Source organism: Dicentrarchus labrax, unplaced genomic scaffold (assembly GCF_905237075.1).
Source record: "Dicentrarchus labrax unplaced genomic scaffold, dlabrax2021, whole genome shotgun sequence".
NCBI lineage: Eukaryota > Metazoa > Chordata > Actinopteri > Moronidae > Dicentrarchus > Dicentrarchus labrax.
In genome coordinates this window covers 27,956,695-27,982,447 of record NW_026136704.1, presented here as the reverse complement: position 1 = coordinate 27,982,447, position 25,753 = coordinate 27,956,695, and the positions used below count along the sequence as shown (strand labels likewise).

The following is a 25,753-nucleotide window of genomic DNA, read 5'->3' as shown; positions in this document are numbered from 1 at the left end:
TAAGACAAGATCAGACACACTTTTTTTTCATGGAGTAACACCCGAGGAACCTTCAGTAATTATTTGCCACAAACTCAAAGGGTGTATAGAAGACTATTACAAACAAAGTCAAAACAGACACAAAGATAGGCGCTATACTATACTTTTTTCTAATCTGTATGTTCTCCTCTTGCTTTCATAGAGATCATCTACAGCTGGGTGTTTAATGAGTTCCCCTCATTTGTTGCCGAGGACAGTCGGCGCTTCATTTCCCAGGACACAGGAAACCTCTACATCTCGAAGGTGCAACCCTCTGACGTAGGAAGTTACATCTGTCTTGTGAAGAACACAGTGACGAATGCACGGGTTCTGAGCCCTCCAACACCTCTAACACTGAAAACCGACGGTGAGGCTCTCAGATTTATAGCACCTCTCATACGTGATAGGCCCGGGTTTGTATGGATGCCCTAGAAAGACAAATCTAATGGATTTTATTGGATAAACCAGACAGAAAGTATCGCAGAGTCCTCTCACTGATCATTTGAAAGTGTGAAATTGTTTTTATTTTTTATTTTATTTTTTTTAGATCTATTACAGTGCTCCCTCCGTCTGAACTTGTTTAGCACAGATGAAAATCTAAAAGCATATTTTATATTCTGCTGGTGCATTTTATTATATAACAATGCATTTGGAGAAACATTTTCAGATCAGATAGGTTAATAAAAGTTGGGCAGTCTTCTGCTTTCCACTGAGCCTCATGTTAGTGGAGGGCGTTATGAATTCCATACACACTGTAAATAGATAGTGAGCAATCCTTTAACATTAGTGTGGGGAGTCTTCTTCACTCACAATGTGCTTTGGTGAAACTGGCCATCAGGGAAATCATTTTCTAGCATAAAATTAACTGAATCAATGGCCCTTGCTGTGGATGGGATTTTGCTCTTTTATACTAGCCTCTCAGGAGCCATGCCGGGGAGCTGTTTGTTGGATTCAGGTGTGGATTTCACCTACAGGCTTTTTACATCTGACTACACAGAGAAACGTCCATCACTTCACACAGGTGCCTGTCATTGTCAAGGTTTTAAAGAGCCACTGAGATTACATCCCCAGTGAAGCTGTGAAAGGGCCTCTGTGCCTCGGAACCAGGTTTGTTCCAAATGTTGCAACACGAATTTACCTCTTAAGGATTACCTTCCAGCAAGAATCCTGCTCTGCTATTTGCATAACCTTGTATGAAATGGCCCTCAGAGACATGCATAATACCTAGCACATAACCATGCTAAATTGGTTTGTGTCTCTCATTAACCAAGATGCAAAATACATTCAGAAGGGCATGTGGTCAGTCTGCTGTGTTTAAATATGGCTGATTGTCAGATAAAGAAACAAGACATTTTTTTTGTTGTTCATCTTTCAATGATGAGCTTATGATGAGCAGCATTCATATTGTGATATGTGGCTATGACATGTGGGCTGAAGGACAGCACTCTCACCTGCAACACAACATGGCCAAATAAAATCTCTACAGCTGTAGGTCCGTTATGCCAAAGAATGTCTTGGCATCTCTTGCTCGGCAAATCTCATGATGTTCACCAGCCTTTTTATATTGTGAATGTGTGTCTAAAATGCCGAAAATTACATTGGCACACCTCACAGCAGTCACCCAAATGTCCCCACGGCGTGGGCACCCCTCAATCATTGGAATCTGACCAATCAGATACCGCAATCTGTGCTTCAGTAAACGTGAGTGATTATTACACAGTGAACAGTTCAAGCTGGATCTGTGTGCGGCTCACCACTGTCAGCTCCAACCATGACTCTCTTAATCAAAACAAGCATCTGGGCTCCATTATACTCTGCTGGAAGCCATTGATCGTCAATTCGCAATCCACCTTGAGCAGAGCAGGGCTAAGCACTGAACTCTGCACTAATGCACTGTTTTTAAACAGACATACAGTTCATCTCAGAAAGACACCGCCTTTGATTTATCTGTTTGATTTAACTAGAAGCAAGTGCATAATAATGCTATGGATAGCAGTACCTTTGAAATGGCTCTGTATCAGACCACATGGAGTGTTTGGTAATGAAAAGAAATACTACAGCAAAATTAAATTGCTGTAAATAAAAAAAAATCCATTATGTCTATTTTTTTTTGTTTTTGCAATCATCTTTCATCCATCTTTTGCCATTGTTTGTCAGTTCTAATGGTCTTCTTTTGATTAAAGGAACAAAATCTTCAGAGAGGTTTTACATCCTGGTTTACCTCGCAGGAGTGACCAGGTTCACTTTATGTGTGCACACAGTTTTATTTATAGTGATATGTTTCTCTTTTTTTTACATAGGCTATGATGTACATAAAATTGCAACTATTTCTGAGGTACATTTTTATTATAAATATAATAAAGTAAAATAACAAACCTATCATTCTCACACTGATTGACAGGTGACAAGTTCAAACAACCAGTTTTACCAAAGTGCTGTACAAATTTAAGTAGACAGCAAAATTATATCAAATTAGTAGTAAAAAAGGCACATTGGATGCCAACGAAAGAAAATCTATATACACATACATGCACACATAAAACTATTCAATTACTGTCTGTATGTCAGTGTATTTCAAATGAATGTTTGTGTCAAACAGATCAGGATTTTAACCATTGCTTTTACTTACAGATAAGTGGCAGTGCAGTACTGGTGCAGTACTGGTGGGGTTATTATAGTCATAAGACATTTTCTCTCTCCACACTGACAGTAATATCAGTGAAACGTGATGTTTGCAGGCATGTCGTCTCCATATGGCATGTTTTCTGCCCTACTTTGTAAATCGTTATTGAAGACCTTAGGCCCATAGCCATATTGGATGTCAGCATGATGTTTTACTAACCAACATATTTTTAGTGGTGTAGTCAAAATAGCTCATTGTCTTTTACCCTGAATGTACATATTCTGCTGTCAAGAAAGCTCCAACTTTCAGTCCACTGATACATCACTGTTATGGTATAGAATGGCATCTCTGTCTGAATCATAGGAATGTTTCTTTCAAATTGAAATCTTTAATGTTTTAGGTTTATCGAGCACACGCAACAACTGTAAAGGTGTCATTGTCAGTGCCAGCATGTTAAATTATCGCCTTTGCCCCAAGAAGAAATGTTTTTAAAAACTCTAATCATCAAAAATTACATTTTACAACATTTCATGCAATGTTAATCATGTTCCTTGTATTAAACATGGCTGCACTGCTAATGCAGTATGGATGAAGGATCAGTGCCTTTAGGGCACCCTCCTCAATGAGTGCTACATATGATTGTACAATTAGGTAGAGCAGTCCAGCTGTCCAGGAGCTGGCTCAAGTGTATGGAAATGAAGAAAATAAGAGGAAAATTATTAAACCATTACAATTTTACTGTTGTATGGGGAAGTCAAAATGTCAAATTTGGATTTAAATGTTTATATTCATGAATCTTAAAACGTTTCTATACAAAGGAGCTCTAATTCATTTGTAAAAACATTGTGTATTGTTTCTCAATGTACAATTTTTTTATCAAAGTTTCAAACATTCTCATGTTTTAGTGCTTCTGAGAGGCACCTTATGATCCATATCTATTACTGGATCAGAGAGCTAATAAAACACATCATTTTCCAAAGCTATAAGCTCTGACCCAGTAAATTTTAGAACATGTATCATACTTTGAAATTGAAATTGGAATTGGTTTGCAGAAGAACCAAACACAACAGAAAATTTTAATTTTCATAAATGAAACTGGAACATGAAATATAAACCAACGCCACAAATGAGGGTTGTAATGTTTCAGCACACCAAGCCAAGACATTATTTCTTTCAGTTCTATCAAGTCTAGCCACTGAGACTGAATATCATATTGAATATACTATGGCATGAGCCTATGAAATATTGCAAATTCATTACATGTGAAGGGCTGCTTTGGAGCCATAAATGTTGAGAATGAGATTGAAATTGAAAAGTTCTTTGGAACAAATATCATAAAACTCCTTTTCCATTCATAGTGGGCCACAATTCAATAACCTCACTCCTTCTTTGCAGCATTCATTTTATCACATAAAAAGTGTCAGGTACACGTAGGAGGTGTAATTATGGTTTCTCAAATGTCATGCCGGTCATTTGTCTTACTGATCATATACATTACAAGTGGAGCAGCGCTGCATATGGTCTTATATGTTTTGTTTTGAATTCAGGTAGCTGGGCTTAGCTGTGTGTCCATCAGTGGTGCTCACATGCAATGATTGTGTGTGCATTTAACATTCGTCTAAAGGGTAAAATGCTCATGTAATATTCATATCACAAACTCCCATTTAATAAGACAGATAATAGTAATTAGATCCCATATGAAGGTGTTTTCCTTTGTTTCTCCAAATTTGCTCAATGCCATCTGACATATTGTTCTGGCAAATGGATATAAATGGCCGCCTTAACATACAGATGAATAAACAAAGAAAAGGTGTCCTCTGGCTATGACTTAGATTGGAGGTGTTAGTCATAGTGGCACTTAGCAAGACTGATAACACGTTATCACTTGTGTCCTTTCGCAATGTGTTTGTAGAATTGTAGAGCGGATTACTAATTCTTGAGGACAATGCAATACTATTCCCTGTTGTCATTGTCATTGTGATACCATGGCTTTTGAGCTTTTCTACCATATCTTACAAAGTAGCCTTTGTGGTCGTGCATAGAAGGCAATATGCTACCTAAGACTTTGGCTCACATGACTGCATTTTCCAACTAACTCTGACTCCATATAATACGTGGAAGTATACTAGAATAAAATATACCGTGTGTTAAACTTGGCTTATCCTGTATTCTAATATGCTACTCTGTTTTTTAGAATTAGATCAAATATAAGTATTCAGTTACCCTGTGTTTGATTTAAAGCAGTAACCTATTAATAGGCAGGGTATAAAGTAAAGGTGGGTGGTTGAAAGATCTGCCAGATGGTGTGCATAATGTGCAGTCCCATACCTGTACACTGCATGATTCAATGTGCCATGTGTATTTTGAGAGGCCTATACATCAGGAATTCTCTGGAAATTTAAATTGGTTGCTTCATTTTTTATTTTTTGTTCAGTTGTTACTTACATACTCATAAAAAAAAAAAAGTACCGGGGCAATAGGAAGTGAGAATCCCTATTATCTTTAAATCCCTATGCCCAGTCTCTGTGTAACACACTGCAAGAAAAGATGAGGATGATGGGAAATGGGGGGTAAGTAGCTGTTTCAATCTGCTTGGTTCTAATGTCTGCAATTCCTCTTTCTTAACCTTTTCCAGGTATCATGGGTGAATATGAGCCCAAAATTGAAGTGCATTTTCCTACATCTGTGCTGGCTGCCAGAGGAGTCACTGTCAGGCTGGAGTGCTTTGCTCTGGGGAAGTAAGTAAACAAGGACATATTGAACAAATATAGGTTGTTGTTTATTACAGCAGTATCATATTAATCACTGGGAAGAGTAAACTACAGCCTATCACTGCTCTGCTCCTGAGAGATCCTTTAGATAATACTCCTTTTGTTTTTCTCTCTTCTTTAAATTGCATTATTCCATTACCTGAATGGGGAACCAGGCATATCTTGTCTTCAGGCAGGATGTTAAGTGAGTGTAGAGAAGTGCAGCATCGTAGCTCGGTTGTTAGATGGCATGTTAGTGCATGTGGGGGGGGGGGAGACTGAATAGGGAATTCAGCCCTAGGGACCCATGTGTTCTCATAATTGAGAGCCCTAATGTATCTGTGTTTCCTGGGTGCTTTCAGGGTCGGTTATGAATGTAGAAAGCCAAGGTTATGTCTATGAAAAATGAAATTGGTAATAGTTGTCTGCCAGAAGGGAAAACACACTTTTGTCCACTGAGACTAAAATCCACACCACTTACCGCTGTTACTAAAGTTAGCTTCATGGTTTACAAAAAAGGCCTTTTTAGATCCAAGTATTTTTTTAAACTGAGAGGGTTTTTTTTTAAATCAAAATAATTGTGGTGGCTAAATTGTGAGCAGACTAGACCCAAATAAGTCACCATTATTGGTCAAATTTGATCATTACAAAACATCAATCTGTCTACGAAGCAAGATAAAGTGGTGTTTGAAATTACAAGAAATAACTTTCGTTGTACAACATAGTCCTTTATCATTCCTGCTCCATTCTGTTTATAATTATTCTGCTTGAATTATTCATTGCTGACTCCTATCTTAAGAGCAAACACTCTCTAATCTACAGATGACTAAGGACCTCATAATTGTTTACCTTGATTTCAATTAATTATCCACATTATGGCAAGTCATTTCCTAAATATATAGACACTGCATTATAATCTCACACCCCTTAGTTTTTCCTATCAAGCTAAGCAGCAGTTTTTGGAGGCTTGTACGTAGAACAGCAAAACAGCTTGAGTCGCTTCTCTCAATGAAGTAATTTGTGCTTGATGGCTTTCAGTCAGACAGTGATCCCAGTGACTTACCCTTTTGCTTAGAGATGAATGATTTATCAATGCACCCCATTAAGAAATGCCAGTCTTTATATAGTGCTGAAAATGAAGTTAAAATAGGTTTTGTTCTCCTGTTGATCCATATTTATGATGGCATCACTAGCTAAGACGGGACAGGAAAGCTCTTTGTGTGTGAATGCCAAAGCTCCTTGATGTGATTGTCTGTTGTGATATTTACCAGTGACAGTACTTAGTAGGCCATAGTCAAGGTCAAAGAGAACAATGGCACAATGAAAATGAGAAATAAAACAATAAAAATAGTCTTCTTAACTTTTAAGAGTTTTGCACGCTAGTCAGCTTATACTGTTATTTTTGTCTGCAAAACTTTTTTAATTAGAGATGATAATGATTTTAGAACTTATGTTTGTTAAAGTGGATTCTCTGTAGAATGATTGCTATTGTGGAGCACTGTTGTTTCAAGGTACTTCATATACATAAAAAGATGAATAAGACAAAGTACAACATTGGCAGGAATCATTATCATCATTATTCATAAATTAGCGTTTTTCTATTAGCCCTAATTGGCTTATCACACATTTTATGTGAACAGGACTTGTATTCAAACTATTTATTTGTGGCCTGACAACATTCATCCATTTTCCTGGATTACATGAGAACTGTCAAACGATATAGACCAGTTACTATATAAAAATATTTGCTCATTCTTAAATCATATAATATAATATATATATATATATAATAAAAATGTTTATTGTCATTATATGAACCAGTAGTTTGCTGGTTTGTCTGGCTTCCAGCTCGACTGCCAATATTTTCTAGATGGAAATCTGTAGCAAACAAAAGCATGTTTGCTTCTGTTCCACTAACAGTTGACAGCCTGTTTAACAGTGTACAATATACTGAAAATATAAAGAACATTTGTTCATTTAAAGAACATGTGATGTTCTTATATATATTGATGCAAATGTTTTAAGGATAGTTACCATGAATAGCTATCTATAGATGATGATATACTGTACTAACTATAGATTTTCAAACAACCCAATTCAATTTAAAACCCTGTCTTCGCAGTCTGATTTACAATAATCTCTGGAAAGTGCATTGCTGTTAGCTGCATTCATTTCAAGGGACACTGGAGTATGAAGTTCATTGTAGTTCAAAAAGCCTTGTACAGTTGATGGGTTACACATTCTCCCACTCATTTCCACTTAAAATATATGTGGCATGTGGTGGATGCTTTCATCCAAATTGCCTTAGAGTAGAGATATACTTTTAGTTTTAGTGACCCCAGAGGGAATCAAACTCTTGAAACCCTTGTAGTTACTTTCCTCATTGAGCTGTACAAGGACCACATTGTCAGCAGCATCAGAAAGTGCCTCTTAATGACAACATGTTTTATACTCTTGATGCTATTGTTAATGTTTTTGAAAGGCAGTTGTTTTTTGCTCAGATCATGCAGGTAAAATGTGTCTTTGTGTTTCAAATTGATTCTGTCTAAAAATATTGTAGAATTTCCTAGAGGGACCATGGAATTGAGGGCTTAGCAAATGAGCTAAATGGTGGCATAATATCTAGATCTTAATGATCTGAAGCAAACCAATTTTCCTCTATACAGTATTTTGGTATTAGATTTAATTTTCAACCTTTATTATAGAGACAGTCCAGATGAGAGCACAGCAATTGTGTGTTATGCTAATTAAGATGTCATCTTCAGAGCTTGCCTATGGGCAGATTCTTAAATTGAAATCTGTAACACCTTACACAAACTCCAGTGTGTAATGCATTCATAGTGTTAGGGTATGAAATACTCAGTTTGTACACTTTGACAAAATGGACATGACCAGAGCTTCACAGTTCAAGAGTAAATGCCAACAGTCTCATACAGAAGACACTAACAGGCAGAGCTTCTCGTTTCTAAACTGACTATTCCCTCCTGCCCACCCTCAGTCCTGTGAACACGTACAGGCCTGGTGCTCATTATTCAGCCTCCAAAGAGAAATCGTGCCACAAACTAAGGAAAATTCACCCTCATGCTACAGCCCCTCAAGGTCTCTATAGATTTGCTCTGTTCTCTGGCGAGTTGAGAATTTTGCTGGAGCAAAGGTCTCCAAAATTCTCTATCAATAACATATAAGGAAGGGCTTCATAACAACTGCATGCCATATTCATGAGTACTGATTCAATATCTGTTTCTTTTGCTAGTAGTGGTTGATGTTGTTGTTACACCCCACAGGGGCATTACAATGACAATGCCAAGTACTAACAAATGGACGCACAGTACCCCACAGATATTTGATTTTACCGCAGGCCACAGATTTTGCCCCCAGCATACTGTATGGGAAAGCAGCAAATATGCACTATTAAAATGTATGGCTGTCTGCACTGCAGATCGGGAGATACTATACTAATGATGACTTATGAAACTCTATGAGTGTGTCATCATATTAAGGTACTAATATGCTTTTCCACTTTTTTACAAAGATACTCCAGATCAATATTTGTCAAACTTTCAAGACATTTATTTGACAGAACTTCACACACTCAATGATGAGATAAAACCTACATGCATGCTGTAAGGTAATAAGTAAGCTATTAAAAAAAAAAAAGTTAAAGAAAATGTTTAAATCAATAGTTTACAAAATAAACATGACACAAAACACCTGTCCAAAATGGACAAAATGCTTTGTTTAATACAAAACATGCTCTAAATCCTAGTTTGAGTCCATTGCAGCACTTCAATGTCCTTGTGAATTTAAAACAGAAAACTCAGGGATGTAACATTTCCATCTTGGCTAAATGATTGATGGGTTCACTGGAGGTTTGTATGGTGTCACATTTCCATCTTTCAGACACCTGTCAAATCTAGTTGTCATACAAGAGCAGTACTGATACTGAGCACATAGTGAGACGTTCTCTCTCTGCATGTGCAAGTCATCTATCATAAGGATCTATAGGGCAATCCATGAATAAACAGGAATAGATGACATTGCTTGAACACTAATCATAAAAATCTCTCTGGCTGTTGTAATAGCCTGATTTGAATATTGCCCCTGTCCCTCTGAAGCCTGGGGTCTAACGTGTGGGTCGTTTGCTACCGTAAATATATCACAAGTGGTCAAAAGGTCAGTGGTTCACACATAGAGCAGAACCAACAGAAAATACCCATTATGGTGGTATGTCAGTTGCAAATGAAGGACTTCTGGGATGTGTAGGTCATTGCTGATGTTTATAGTAAAAAATAAAAAAATAAAAAAATATTTCTATAATGTGGGAAACTTGATTAATGAATAATGTGATTGACCATTAAGCATGCCAGCATAGCAGTTCACACATGCAATATAAATCTGAGAGTCAAAATTGTAAAAGGTTTAGCTGTGTTTTTAAATGTTCTTTCACAAAGGTAAACTATTGAGAATCTAGACCAAGAATCTCTCAAGGTTACTGTTTTTAAAATGTTATTAAGGTGAAGTACACAAATATATCTTTAGTCATTTTAATTATTATCAGAGGGTCATTGTCAGATGGCAAATTTATCTATGAGCATGTATAAAGTTAAATTTCCTTCCTTCCTTCCTGACCCCTGACCTACACACTGGTCCTTTAAAGAAAACAAAAAACTGGCAAGTTCTCTTTTACTCTGTACTGTTGAGTATACTGTCATCACCATTCTTCTCTTCTCACAGTCCAGTGCCAACAATCACATGGCGGAAGATAAATGGCAACATTCCCAAAAAGGCAAGACTGCGGAAGTCCCAGGCTGTGCTGGAAATTCCCAACATTCAGCTGGAGGACTCAGGAACTTATGAATGCAAAGCTGAGAATCCAAGAGGAGGAACTGCTTTCAAAGGACATCTGCAGGTCTACAGTGAGTCTGAGCATGCTCACATCCTCTGTCCATGTGTTAATCTTTTACTTTTATTCAGCCATCAAACATTCAAGTTCAATCATAGTAATCAACTATTCAGCTTCTTTAATAAGCTATTTTGGTCATTCTGAACAGTTTCCATGGATTGTAAAGACATAATCGTTGCTAGTTAAAGTGTTCTCAAATTCAAGGCTGGGGACCAGTGCTGGTCCCTGTGAATTTGCCGAGCAGTCCAAGGACTAATTATACATCCCTTGCAGATAATCCAAGAACAAGTATTCATCACCTTAAGAAAAAAAATGTTTTAACTTTGAGATGTGTTTTGTTCTAAGCGGAAAAGGTTTCTAAACTAGTTGTTTTATAGACTGCTGTGGTCATAATATGATCTGAATTGATTCTATTTATTTTTGTCATTACAAAAACAAGTTTCAGTTAACAGATGGGAATAATTTTGGTTGACCTACCAATACTGTAGTCAGTTTAGCTCTAATGCAGATATACACAATTATTTATTTGACCCAATCTATGCTTGTCACCAAAAATGTCAACTAAAAGCATTTTTTTTTTTCGTGCAGGAATTTTATATCAGTTTCAGCACAGACATTGGCTAAAGATGAGTTTTTAATTTTCTAACCAATGTGAGGTACAAGTAAGAATGTTGAATTACTACCTTTGCCCATGATCATAAACTTATCTACCCATTCCTCTCTGTCTGTGCCGTGCGCACAAGACCCAGATAATGGACTGCCTCAGCCTTGGTAGGACACATTTCCAAGGCCCTGCTCTTCTTGGCAACCTCCATTCTGTTGACATCACAAGGAGAATAGGGAGCCTAATTTGTAGCAGCTTCACGTTAAATGTAATTTACACAGGTCAGCTGGTAGTTTGAACTTTCATTGTGAGGGAGACCTTACTGACCATAATCATTCAATCAAACCACACAAAAAGGTATTCTACTAAAGGTGCCATATGCAAAGAATAGCAAAGAACGTGCTTGGAATGTTACTGTAAGAGAAGCAGCTCAGTTCCAGGTTTTCCTTCTTTCTGCACACACTGTAGAAGAAATACACCACTTGCAATGTACACCGATTGGATCTGACAAGGTGTGTCACACTAATACGAAATCATTTTTATCATTTCTGTAGTTAAGAAAGTAAAGACAAAGCAAAAAACATCAGAAATCTGTGTGGAAGCTTTGTCTGTAGGGAATTCAGGGCCAGTACTGGTTCTGAGCTCTGTGCATTTAAAGCTTTACACATCTACTGATTTGTGCTAATTGATCACATTGACCATGTGATAATATCATGTCATTATCAGTAACTTCTTAGCTTGTCCCAAGAAATGTAGTCTGCACAAATGGGTTCTTAATTGCTTGTTTCCTGTATTATTTAAATTCTTTTAAATTCTTTAATTATTTTTCAGAACTTGGCATTTATATTTACGTATGTATACATATGTATTGATGTCGCCATGTGCATTTATAAATGTCGCATTTGCATCTAAAAACATAACATTAGAGTAAAAAGTACCGATAAAGGAGATTAAAATAAAAGGGAGAAAAGACTTTGGCTAATGACTGATTAACATCCCTCCCCCTACACAAGACTGGCAGAATGATCCAGTCCCAGTAAAAGGTCCTTGTACATTTTATATTCTTGTGAATGTACGAGAAAAAAAAATGCACATCCACATACAGCCTCATTGAAGACCCAGTAGATGGAAAAAGACTACACGATGAAAATAAAAGTACCTGCAACCTATACAGTGCTCAGATCTTGAGTTGTGACAGATTCTTTTTAGCATGTGGAGTTGGACAGGGACTGTGGATGCAGCCTTGGAAACAGGGTTGCCTAGTTTGCCTATTCCATTGGCCAGCCATGCAGTGGAGGGAGAAAAGGACATTATACAAAAATAACATGAGAAAAGGATGGTAGTCCTATTTTTGACAACAATGTAGCTCTGGTCCAAAAAATCAGTAAAAAACCTCCTGCATTTTCTGTTTATATTCTAAAACTCAGAAAATTAGTAATGTAATCAAACTTACTGAATGGGTTGCTCCTGTTAATAACTCTTTGTCTTGGTGGTGCTTGTTGGTCTTGAGGTATACAGGTTTTGCTTCTGTATATACTTGATCCTAGTTCCAGAAACAAGTCCTGTATGGCTTCTTTTGTACTGTTTTAAACACTTCCCCTCCTTTCTTTGTCTGCTTGTGAGCCAGAACCTCATTAAAATAGGTGTGCATTTTCATTTTACTTCAGTTCTTCAGGGTCGAAGAGTATAACAGAGGACCAGGAAAAAAGATGTCTTATTACTGGACACATTGTGTGATTTATCTCTTTTAAGTGCAGTGCAAAAGTACAGGAACAGTGAAAGTCAAAGGAGTTCAAGTATTCAAGGAGTTTTATGTAAAGTGACAAGCATCCAGAGACTAAAAACAATATAAACAAAAGGTGCAAGATAAAAAGGCCGTACACAAAAGAGAAGGCATGAAATAAAGGTTTGTGCTAAAGTTTATTATTGAAAAAAAATAATAATTCAAATAAATAACACAAAGACAACCTTTTCTCTTCAAGTATTTCCTAAACCATAATTGTGCTTCTTTTGGGAATGTAGCATTAAGGGATTACCAAAAAGTGCTTTAGTACATTACCTCCACTTAAAATGTCTTAAATACAACCTCCAACAGGATGTGTTGATCGTGTATTTGTGCATGGCTGTTTCTACTTGTGTGTGTGTGTGTTTCAAGGATATATTACTTATTCTACTTCTTCTTTTTTTCTATCTTCAAGCCCTCCCTCAGTGGGTCAGAATGATTAATGACACTCAGATGGATAGTGGAGAGAAGCTCCAATGGGAGTGCAAGGCCACGGGGAGGCCCCGGCCCACCTATCGCTGGCTTCGTAATGGTTTGCCCTTGACATCCCAGGTACCTACCTTACTACACAGTACCATCTCCGTTTGGTGATTGTACCATGAAACATCTGAATAATTCCTGTGAAAGCATGATCATGTATTGTATATCTATATTCAGATATGATGTACCTTTGTACTTTTTTTATTTGTTACAGGGTCGAGTTGAAATAGTGAACGGAGAAGTGACCATTCACAAAGTGCAGCAGACGGACTCGGGAATGTACCAATGCGTTGCAGAAAACAAATACGGGGCCATCTACTCTAATGCTGAGCTCAAGATTTTAGGTATTGGTTCGGTTTCTAATTTAAATTAGATAAAACACGGCATTAAAAGAAAAAGTTGCTTGTGTAAATTTTATGAGGCAACTTTTCCTTTCAGCCAAGCATATTTCTTGATACTCTGCAAAGAATAAAATTGCAGACCAAGTATTGGCAACTGAATAAGGTACCAGATGATAGGTAAGGGAGATTGAAATGCAAGTAGGGAACGCTGAACTGTGAGATGTGCTGATTGCCAATCAATGGTCCCTGATTTAACCCAGGCAGTGGACGGCATGAATAAAAGAAGGACCCTTATGGTTATATTCAATGAGATGTCTGCACGCGTCAAGTTGAGGAGAGTCTGGAACAGCTCTATGTTATTCTGAGGAGAATGAAAAGCAATGACTTGTAGGTATAGATTTATACTAATGGGAGTGAACACTAGAGGAGAGACATCAATGGTTTCTTTGATGGAGTTTAATGACTCCATTAGGGTCTTATCTCCGCTCTATCGTTTGTCATCAAAGCACAGCCTACATTACGATCCCCATTACTTAGAAAAAACAAACCTTCACTTTGGGCATGACTTTCATCAGGTATTTATCAGTCAGTCTTTGCTATTATCATCTGACAATCAATTATCAATAATTGCCAACTCACATATTGGATAGCGTTTTCATTATTTTGAAATAAGTGTTTTGTACATAGAAAAACATTTGCCACGTGTATTTTGAAATGAAAGGACAGTAAAATCCAAGGAAACTGTGCTCTTCAGACTTAAGGCTTCAGGCTAAAAACATAACAGTCATACTGAATGGCTGTCCACTGTTCTGTGTTGATGCACTATTTTCTCCTTGTCATCTTCTATACTGGGACACATCTGGTGACACCCATTCCCCTTTCGTGTTTCCCCAAGGGACAGTTTGATTTACTGTCTGTGTGGCATGCCCTTTTTGAAGGGGAATCTGTGGCATTTTGAAAATCTTGCTTCAAATGGACAAAGTTTTTTTGTGGAAGATCTATCAAATGTTTATCCCGAAACCATCAGTTTAAAATCTGTGTAAAAAAAAGTATGCTTTCTCCAAGAGTTAGAAGTTCTGAAATTTAATAAGCTTTATCTGCGCTGACGAAGAGGTGCTTTTGCCTTCCTTAGAGTCACAGTCACAATGATGATATTTGGGAGCTGGTGATGAATGTTTTCATAACTATACCCCCCAGGCATCTCTTCCCAGTGACCTGTGCTCTGTGGAGATGTCCACGAGCAAACACTATCAGGACAGATTACATGGCTAATAACAGCCTGCAGATGAGCGATCACTGGAGGCTACGTGGGGGCAGTGGCTGCCCTCATGCCTGTGATCTTGTCCCAGATCCAGCTCTTCTGGGAGGGTGGCGGGTGAAGCAATAAGGGCACTGCCGCCACCAGCTGCGGGCCTGCTCTTATTTTGATTAAAACAAATACACACAGCAACTGCTCTGTTTTCTGCTGCTTTTCGTGTCTAGAGGGACCTCTGCCACTCAGGCAGCTACTCAGGCTCAAAGACACAAGTGTTACGGGGAGAGGGGTCAGCCTGTAGCTACAGATGGGATTGAATTGTCATTGCGTATAATGTCACCTATAAAACATCATTCAGGATTTGAATAATCACAGTTGACAAAGCCTTGCAGCCTGTAGATGGCCTTGATGTGTAATACAGCTGTATACCAGTGCCACATCAACTCTAAGCCTCAAGTCTAATTTAGACCATTGCTGCTTAATTCATACTCTTGAGCAAGCCATAATTGCCAGGTTAAACACGGGTTTAAAAAACATTTTCATTAAAGCAATACAAATCATCCAACCATGTCAGCATTAACATGATGACAGTTATTTAGTAGTTAGGCGGCACAATACAATGCATATTTATATATTGTAGTGGATACAGAATAAGCACATAATTAAGTATACATTAAACAGTATATAAAAGCACATTTACAACAGTGCATGTATAGAACCATGCTTTGTAATACTTCACATGGAAAATGTAGTTATTACTTTGGAACAAATTAGCATTTTCAGTCATGATGTGTCAGTCTAAACCCTCTAGCATTTTTGAAATAATTACTTCGAAATGCCACAGTTGAAGAGGTGTAACGACTGTTATGTTCATAAATCTGTTACATTTTAGCAACCACACAATGAGTAAAGTTGCATTAAGAACGTTTTTTTCACCACTAGGGGGCAGAAAGACTCCAAAACAATTCACAGAAATAAGCTAGTCAAGTTGTGTTGGCAAACAGATGTCACTGAGCAATATGAGGATGCCATCTGTGTCATTTTCCATTGAGCAGGTAGCACACAGTAAGCCTGTGGTAGGCTCTGTGCTGGAAACAGCTGCTCACGCTTTAATACAATCAGCAACATTTTAGTTTTTGGTAGTGTGACCAGACAAAGTTAATTAATTAATTAATGGGGGCTAGTCTTCACTATAAGCCCTATGACTTTATGAGGAGTCAGTTGATTCAGTGTTTGATGCAAAGATAGATCAATGATTGCACATCTCATACAAATAAAATATCTTATCAGGCTTATGGAATTAATATGTAATGTATTATATAACTTAACTGTTTCAAAACTTAATTTAACATGAATGTTTTAAGAGCCAAACTTTGGGTATAATAAATCACATACAGTATGAATATTATATGTGTTGGCCATGTTGTGACAACATTATTTTTTTTTAAATGTCTTCTACAGCGTCTGCACCTGTCTTTGTCCACAATCCCTTACGCATCATTGCCACACTTGGAAAAGATGTATTACTAGAATGCAAACCCAGAGCATCACCCAAACCAAGGATAACATGGAAGAGAGGAGACAGAAGGATACAGCCAAATAAAAGGTACTGCGACTCTTTCTTAAGCATCATGCTTCACTCTCACATAGACATTGCTTCTTACATACTGGATGTCTCATTCTGGTTGTGTCAGTTAGAATGTATTTTTATATGAAACCACAACATACACTTACAGTTCTTGATCTGTGTAAGAAAATGTATATGTAGCATGTGAAGTGTCCTTGCTGATAGGGATCCATCAAGGACACTTCAAAAGCGCAGGTGTGTGCCTATGTAAAGGCGGGCACGTGGGTCCGCACTCTAAAGTCATATAAAGCCCAACCTGCTAACCAACATGGTAATAACAACATATACTGAGTTCTACGGAAGCCCTAAAGGGCCATGCATTCATACATTTTATTTCCTCCATTTTCCCGTGATAACGAGTTAATTTTCTCGAGATCTCAAGATAACGAAACTTTGTTTTCCCGAGATAATGATATAATTAATTTGAGATCTCGAGATAATGACTGTGATATGATAACTGCGGTCAAGCCAGCCGTTACTCCGATCTCCATGGTCAAATTAAATTTACAGCCTATTCACTTCCGGTTTTCAAAATAAAGGTATTAAGAACAGTAAGCTAAAATAAAATATGTTACATTAAAGTGTTTCATGCGCCCATGATCAATAAAAAACATAGCTAATATCAAGCATTTCTACTGCACCAATGTGAAGAAATGCCAAAACAAAAGTTCCATAGTTGTATCTCCAAGTTGCATCTTTTCATATATTTGAGGTACAGTAAAAGCAGGTACAAATATGGAATTTTATTGTTGAATTTCTCCAAATTGGTGCAGTAAAAATGCTTGATGTTAAGTATACTTGTATTCTTATATGTGTAGAAGTCAAATATACCATCCATAGCCAGGAATTTTTGAGCAATATGTTTTTACTGTACCTCAAATATATGAAAAGATGCCACTTGGAGGTACAAATATGGAGCTTTTGTTTTGGCATTTCTCCACATTGGTGCAGTAAAATGCTTGATATTAAGTATGTTTTTTATTCATCATGGGCGCATGAAACACATTAATGTAACATATTTGATTTTAAATGTAGGTTTGAATTATAGCTTACGGTTCTTAATACCATTATTTTGAAAACCGGAAGTGAATACGCTGTAAAAGTGCAGCTGATTTGAGTAACGGCTGGCTTGACCGCAGTTATCATACTACAGTCATTATCATTATCATAATTATATCGTTATCTCGGGAAAACAAAGTTTCGTTATCTCGAGATCTCGAGAAAATTAACTCGTTATCACAGGAAAACGGAGGAAATAAAATGTCTGAATGCATGGCCCTTTAGGGCTTCCGTAGAGTTCAGAGCAACCTACTGCATGTTTTCAAAAAACGTATGAAACATTTCTAGATAAAATATCCAGATGAAAATGTCGGTGTCCGGCTAAAACCAGTGGCCAGTTAGCCTCTGAAGAGATGGTATAGCAAGTTTCTACTGTTTGACAAATGTTTATAATTGCACAGTATATCGTCATAACATCCAGGCCTCTGTACAGATACAATTTGTGGCATTAAAAAGTAAGAGAAATGTGTAAAACTCTGACAAAAGCATTATATGCCTTGAAATATCACTGAAGTAATGATCTGCCTTGAGCTCTTTACTGTGCATACAAAATAGCATTTGTTGGAAGGTGTGTCTCAGTGTCCGGAATGAAACCCCTAAAATATTTTAGACTTTTAGGAAGAATTCATTTTTGCATTATTGGTATAGATGGTGTACATTTTCTTTGCAGGCAGTGGTAGATTTACTGGAGCTCTGTTTTATAAGTAGCAGTTTTCTTCCTGTGCACAATTTAGGAAACAGAATATTATGAAAGAAAGTTAATTGCTCTGTAAAATATGCATGAAGTCATGAAAAGTTTGTCTCCCTCAATATCTTTATATTGTTTTTCATCATAGTTTTGTGGAATAAATGCAAGTGTTATCATTTCGGTTCAGGCTCCTTGAGGAATTGTATACATGTCTTGTTGTAACACATCACAGTTTCATTACTGTAACTGAAATTAAGTGTCACTACTAAAATAAAACACCTTAGGTACTGGCAGCGCTCTGGAGACTCATCCTCAACCCCACCTCCTTCTCAGGGATGCTGACAATTTAGACCTTACAATTGCATTTGGAATTCACACGCAGTTTGATGCATCATCTTTTATGAGAAACATCTCTCCGTTGCACCTAGAGGGGGGCTGAGCAGGGCGTGGGTCCATCAATCAAACTGAGCGACACCACTGAAATTATCAGTCACTGCTGAGCATCCCAAGTTTTGAGTGAGAGAACGGGACCTTTATTTATCAGCCAAGATTCAGCAATCTGTTCAACAGCCTCGCAGCAAGGGCAGCCAGTTGATAATCAGATCCTCAGCGTGTGCTGCTCCTTCAAACAGGCAGCGACAAATCTTCATGCATCTAACAGGTGGATGGAAACAGTATTCAGGAGTATTCAGAAATTAGTTTAACACAGTAATAGCAGAGGTTGCTGCAAATCTGCAAAATATTTCCTTTTCCATTTAAAGAGAATTGGTCCTCAGAGGTAATTTTGATGTCTATACTCTATATAAAAGAGCTGGCATCAGTAGAACTGATGGATGGGGATAAGTTAGTGAGTGTGTTGCCCTAAAATGGTGATTAATGACCCTAGCTTGTCTGGATCTGATAAAGCCTTTGAGGTATTTGTCAAACCCTTGCAAATCTATTTTTCAATGTTGTTGCCGTAGACTGCGGGGAGATTCATACCTGTTCAAACACCTTGATCTTGTTTTTATCTGACTTCAGATAAAGTCGTGTCTTTGAGAAAATTGTTCACAAAAAATATTGGCAAAGCAGTAAGTTAATCTCTCCACTCAGAATAATTTATCATTCACTATTGAGTGCCTGCATTGTATCTGTATGTGGTTCATTTTCTTCTTAATCTTGGAAGAATTTCCACAACTTTTCTCACAGATTCCTCTTAAGCTGCTAAACACTGCTATTATAAAACACACATCCAATTAGAGTTTGATGCTCTAATAGGATGTTTTTTTGTAACTTAACAGTAATATAGTGAATAAATAAACTAGATAAAAAAGTGTGTTGGGGGGAGGGTCACTGCTCAACTGGAGATCAACCTTGTAAGAGAGAGATTTGTATCTGAAACAGCCTAAATAAACAGGTTGTTTTTAGGTCTTGGTCAGGGTGACTCCTGAAAGGATTTTCTGCCTTTACCTTTAGTAAAGAGTAAAGAGTTTATAGATGGAAAGACGTTCTATTCTTGGAAGAACAGGAGAGGAATCGAAACAGCTCCACGTTTATCTAGCATTGACAGCTGTGCTGACTTAATGAAGGTTTGTAATTAACATGGATTTCCGCTAATGTTCAGGGCTTTTGTCTCGTAAATAGAAAGTATTAATCCCATTAGTTTGAAAGTACATGCAGACTCAATTGAAATCCACAGACTTTTTTGTTTAAGAGTCAGTGCATAATTTGGCAATTTTTATAAAATGTGAAATGTTTATTAATGCATTATAGGTTACTGATAGCATACGTAAATAATGAGTATTCTGTAGCCGTTTATTTGATTTCACCCCAGAAACCTTGCCTCGGATTTAAAAGATATATATTTTGAAATCCTATAAGTTTGTGATTTTCCTTTAAAGTGCCTAAGATAGAATTGATTTGCATATTCTGTATACCCAACAGCCCCTATCTTGTCCTTTCTGCCTCAGTGTCCTTGTCGGATGTGAATTTCCTCCCTAATTTGAAAAATGTCTCCTGGCTGCAGATTGCCTCAGAATTGTCTATGTGTGGCAGGATTTTGTCACGCCTTCATGGGTTTCTCTTTGCCAATTTCAATCACCTTGCCCATGATGAAAGAGCTTAGTGTTGTAAATGTAAATGCCAAACAATATGAATTAAATTAAACGATGAGAATACCTCACACCCCCACACCATTTCAATTGTTAATTTCAAATTAAATTGATTTTGTAATAAAGAATAACTTTGTAAATACTCATCCCCACCTCTGTCGGCCATGCTGAAGTCAAATGTAATATATAATATGATTAAAAAGGGGTTTTGCACTGGACACTGAGGGTAGAGCAGTGGCTCAACATAATTCAAAATATTATACTTTTACGTGATTCCTGCTCTGAAGCCATCTGCTCACACACCTGCTTCCAGTGTTGTTACATCCTATACCATCTCATGTCAAGCACTTAATTTTCAAGCTGTTATTTACAAGTCAGAGCAAAATGTTATACAATATTGCTAGTGTTCTTCAGCTGGATAAGAGGCTACTTATGAATGCAGTCATAGTGTTGTTTTTCTCTCTATTACACTTGTGTTTCCCAGGAGGACAGCTTGGTGATGTGCACATCTTGGTTTGACAGTGTTTACTTCAGATTCACTGAATGGGGCAATATTTAGAGTTTGTCAGGTGGAACTTATGATGAATGCACCGTTTATTTAGATTTATGGAAATACTGATGCAGAGGAACAAAGAATCTATTTTATTTTATGTTGTGTCATGTTCTCCATAGATTTAACTTTGAAATTTCCCTAATGAATTTTAAATTATAATGTAATTACTCCAATAGGCAGCCTATTGTGTTCTTTCAAAGGCACAAGATCAGATATAGTTCATCATTGTGCCCAAATTGAAAGTCAGAGGAATACTGTGTTTCTTTGTTCTTGACATCAATACTTTTTTTTCTTTTACTGAAAATGTGTCCCCATTACCTTAATCTGTATCTTTAATAGCATCTTTGTTTTAATCCAGTTGAAGATAGGGCTACTCAGTGGTATCTGCAAATCAGATTCATTAACACATTTAAATTGTTGATTGATCTTTACTGAATAGGGTTTATTTGCACGTTCCCTTGTTGAAGGTTACACAACAAATACAAACACTGCTCTTGACTTCACATCCCCCAGTCCTCTGAGCTTTTTTGTAACATAAACAACTTAATGTCAGACGCTTTTTGTCCTTCAGTTCAGTGATAATAACTTGCGAGCTCTAAATACAATAGTTTTTTATATTTTTCACCGGAATCTCTAGTGGATGATTATTTCAAGAATATCTGAGATGTTCATTTCAACTTTTCTTTTCTCATCCCTAGTGAATATTTCTATTCTTGTAACCCGACACAACCACAAACATATAACCCCATGCCTGAACTTGTAGTGCCACTGTTCGTATACGTGAATTTGTTTCTCATACCAGTATTGATTTTTGTGTCCTTTCTCACAGGATTATGTTGTTACGGAACAACACTCTGAGAATTGTTAACTCCAGCCGAGCGGATGAGGGGAACTATGTGTGCCGGGCAGAGAATCAGTTGGGCTCGGCAGAGATGACTGCCATACTGTGGGTAAAAGGTAAGTGATGCCCTGGGGGCCTTTATTTTCTGCCAAATTAGCACAAGTCGGCCACCAGTAAACAGTCCCCAATGTCATTTCCCCCCCCCACACCTTTGCTCGGTTGCCAAGAAATTTACTGTGCTCGCTCAACCGTGAACCAAGGGCTCTCACATTCAAGAATCATATTACAAGGACACACTTGAACAGCATAAAGGCTTCTGTCTCATAGCTTCACACAGTGTAGGTCAGAGCCAAGCGGGATATTTATCTGACAAAGGTGAGTGTTTTTGCCCAAGTTAGGGTTGGGTTCCGATGATTGCTCTAGCAGTGATGTCACAGTCAAATGCAGCTGCTTGACGCTAGCTTTGGGTTAGCCTGAGGTGACAGTGTAGCAGCTTTGTGCTTCCAGACGCCATGCGTGTGGAGCTCAGCCCGAGCAGAGTGGAAGTGACCGTGGGGGAGAGCGTGGTGCTGAGCTGCAAGGCCACGCATGACACATCGCTGGATGTGGCTTTCCAGTGGTTCTTCAACCAGAAACCAATCAACTTTCAACAGGACGGCGGCCACTTTGAATACATCCAAACAGTAAGAGCGAGAGTAAGAGCAAAAGTAAGACCAAGAGTAAATTTATCGTATTGGTTATGGTCTATTTATCTACCTTTTAATCTACCTGTCTGTCTATCTAGCTCTGTCTTTCCAGCTGTCTGTCTATCTGTTTGCCTCTCCGTCTGTTATCCATTGTAGCTTTATCTGTCTGTCTGTGTTCATCTGTTAAGTGTAAACAGATGGCGGTTTTGTTTTTGTTTTGTTTTTTTTATTAATTTAATTGACATCATGCCCAAATTTATTGATCTTGTAGATCAATGTATTACAATGAAAATTATTTACTTTTTTACTTCAATTGTGCTACTTATTGCACCAAACTCTTGTTGTACCCACTGTAAGATCCAATTCTACTAAAGGTCAGACAACCTTGCGTAGCATCAAAGCCCTGCATTGAATCACATGAGCATGTATATCAAAGCCTAGTCTATTGTTTTGAATTTGCAACTGTGAAATTGTATCTTTCTGTGAAAATGAAAACACAAATAGAGACTAACATACTGGCTTTGAAAGGTAATAAAGTCTTAAACAAAGTCAGCAATGATTCTGCATAAGAAATAGGAAAGAAAATAATGAAGAACAAATTATCCTAAAAACTTTAATATGGTGAAATTGTCTGTTTTTTAATGTGCATTGTTGCTTTTATATACATGTAGCATGTACAGTACCACCACCTTCTGTCTTATCAAACTGTGGCTTTGTAAAAACATAATTACACATCCGTTCACAACAACTACAACAGGCAGGTCCCTCCTGAATTGTAAGAGCCTAATTGTACCCAATCTTTTTCTTTGTCTGTCTGTTTGACTTTAGTCATTTAGAGTAGGTCAATAGATACAGGGTCAAGGATCCTCTGAGGAAGATGTATGAATTCTCCAAACAAAATATACCCAAACAAAGAAGCATTTAACCTTTGCCTCCCCTCAGCATCAATGTTGCATTGTTAACTTTGCCATTTCACCTTCACCTTAACCCTTCTTTCTTTTTGCTTAACCTTTTCTGACCTCCATGTTTAACTTGTTTCTTATTACCAGTTGCATTGTTTTCCCTGGTTAACCATACAAGGTGTACTGTGGGATTATGTTCAACACAGTATACACATATTGCAATCTCTGTTCTGCATTGTGCAAATAGATATACCATACTAGTTGGTTCACATAAGCTCTCAGTAGTCAACAGTTAATGTTAGTAACTGAAGGATAACGTTGCTAAACATATGCCAAATGCCACTGGTAAATTTCTCATTTTGATGTATCCCTTTTTAGATGCATTGCTTTGAATATTAAGAAGAAGCAAAGCATGAGAAGCAAATTCATCTATAAGATTCAGATATCACTTCTGTCATCTTGTGCACTAAACAGTTTGAGGCTTGTTTCAACAAGATTAATATAGTTTTATACTTTTACAAAGCAACATCTTATATTTCCCCTCTCTATAATATAAAAAATCATTAGTGTCTAAATCATAAAATGAAGTTGAAAACAAATTTGCTTGAGAGTGGGGAGTCATGTGTATGTCACTATTCCTTTGTCAAAAGTGGATGTTAAAATCACATCTGTTCTGATGTGTCCTCTGCTACTACCCATGCTCTGGAGAGAAAGTATTTGCAGTGACAATCCTTTACAGGCACAACAGATTCCTGGCTGATGCATGGTTTGTAATTTTAATCAGGTTTCGTGCTAAATAGCTGCCTGTAGACCTTGAATTATTCCCAGTCTTGCCTTAGGCATTTCTCATTTCAACACAGAGAAAATACGGATAGCTGAAGAATGTAACAGCAAGCAAGCACCTGAATTAAACAGGAATCTCTCAAGCCACATGAGCCTCTACAAGATGTAAAGGAATAACACCTTTTTGTGTCAAGTACATTTAGGCTCCTAATACCTACCTTTTTTATTCTTTTCTTTCCCAATCACAGCAGTCTTCGACAGTAGATCTGATGATCAGGAGCATCTTGTTGAAGCATGCTGGGAAGTATGGGTGCCGGGCCCAGACCAGTGCTGACACTGTATTTGCTGAGGCTGAACTTCTTGTTCGAGGTGAGCTGTCAGTGTGCCGGCACACTGTAATGTCTTTTACGCTGGAGGCGCTGACTCACTGTCCCCCTTCAGCTGAACCATTACCCTGAAACAGAACTCACCTTATAGTCAGACTGAATTATTCTTCTAAAGTTTATTCCAGTGGAAATTAAGACTAAGAGCCAATCTCCATTTTTTTGTGTGATTAAAAATGTGAAATAATGTTCGCTTTATCTGTTTTAGGAAATTAACCCACACTCTGTTAAGTGCAGCAGATTTGGGAAGTTGGTTAATTACATCAGACATTAGAAATTTGCTTCTGGTGTAGGCAATTGAACAATGACTATTTCCACATTATTGCCCCCTTTTGACCATCTTGACTAATTTTTTATAGTCACTGTGAGTATGGCTGGACAGACGGTCTGTCTGCATGAACAAGTTTAATATGTGCTGTTAAACAGATTGGCTGAATTGTCTAGTGATCAGATTCAGGGGCTGCTTCTCATTGTTGCTGATAATGTAACATAACGATTATTGTTAACACAGCTCCTGGTCTATTCTTGACCAACACACCAAGTACATTTTTTTAAATTGATTTAAGGCTGTGTGATACCTCATAACTTTTTTTCAGAAGACTTGACAGGAAAGAACAGTCATCCAACCAAAACTAAACTGAGTTTTTTGCTTAGTGATTGTGTATAGTAGGAAGTTTAAAAATTATTTGAGGGAATAATTTCAAGTAAATTGTCATGAAAAATAAGTTGTGGAATTTTGTTTTACATGTTAGATTTTCCTAATAAAATGGCAGCAGAAGACACTTTAAACCATATTTTTATTATATTATATTATTTTTCCAAATAATTTGATCTATTTGTATCTCAGAAACATTCATATTAATATACTGTTAACTTCAGCCATCTCCAGTATAGTATTTGATATATTTAATGAATGTCATTTAACATTAAGCGCTAATAGAGGGGAGGATTTATGCCATGGTGTTGAGCACACTAAAAGGAGGGTGCTGTTCCTATAGTGACACAAAATGCATCTTAATGTCCTGAAATGCAAATGCACCTTTCAGTGCAACCTTCTAATGGGCACTTTTTGGGGACACAGTACATTGGTTTTCATTGAGCGTACCAGCTGCCAGCTTTTCATTTACAGCTGTTTCCCCTTGAGTCCTTAGACGTTTGCTACACTTGCAGATTACTTTTATTTCTGAAGACTGAGGTAAACATATGTTCAGCTGTATTAAAACACAGGAAGGCCTACCACACAGTCATGCTCAGCAGAACTGGCAAACTGCCTTCAAAAACCCCCAAAAGAAAGCTTCAATATCCCTTAATCAGCATGAAATCCTTGGCAGCAGATCTGTGTCAGCCCAAATCCTGATTCAGTTTAATATGTTGTGTTCTTGTT

The 25,753-nt window shown here is 37.4% G+C and overlaps 1 protein-coding gene across 5 annotated transcripts in view; it reads left to right on the top strand.

Moving 5' to 3' along the window:
* The window catches only part of cntn5 (contactin 5), a 96,495-nt gene that overhangs the window by 58,022 nt on the left and 12,720 nt on the right, over window positions 1–25,753 (top strand). For 2 of the 5 annotated variants that reach the window (XM_051398143.1, XM_051398142.1), the window contains exons 7-15: window positions 182–385; window positions 5,277–5,379; window positions 10,126–10,307; window positions 13,097–13,233; window positions 13,376–13,505; window positions 16,219–16,363; window positions 21,604–21,731; window positions 22,123–22,322; window positions 24,235–24,355. In XM_051398143.1, the coding sequence (XP_051254103.1) occupies window positions 182–385; window positions 5,277–5,379; window positions 10,126–10,307; window positions 13,097–13,233; window positions 13,376–13,505; window positions 16,219–16,363; window positions 21,604–21,731; window positions 22,123–22,322; window positions 24,235–24,355 (1,350 nt within the window). The remainder of the gene's footprint in view (window positions 1–181; window positions 386–5,276; window positions 5,380–10,125; window positions 10,308–13,096; window positions 13,234–13,375; window positions 13,506–16,218; window positions 16,364–21,603; window positions 21,732–22,122; window positions 22,323–24,234; window positions 24,356–25,753) is intronic. The other 3 variants (XM_051398146.1, XM_051398145.1, XM_051398144.1) reach the window with 3 other exon arrangements.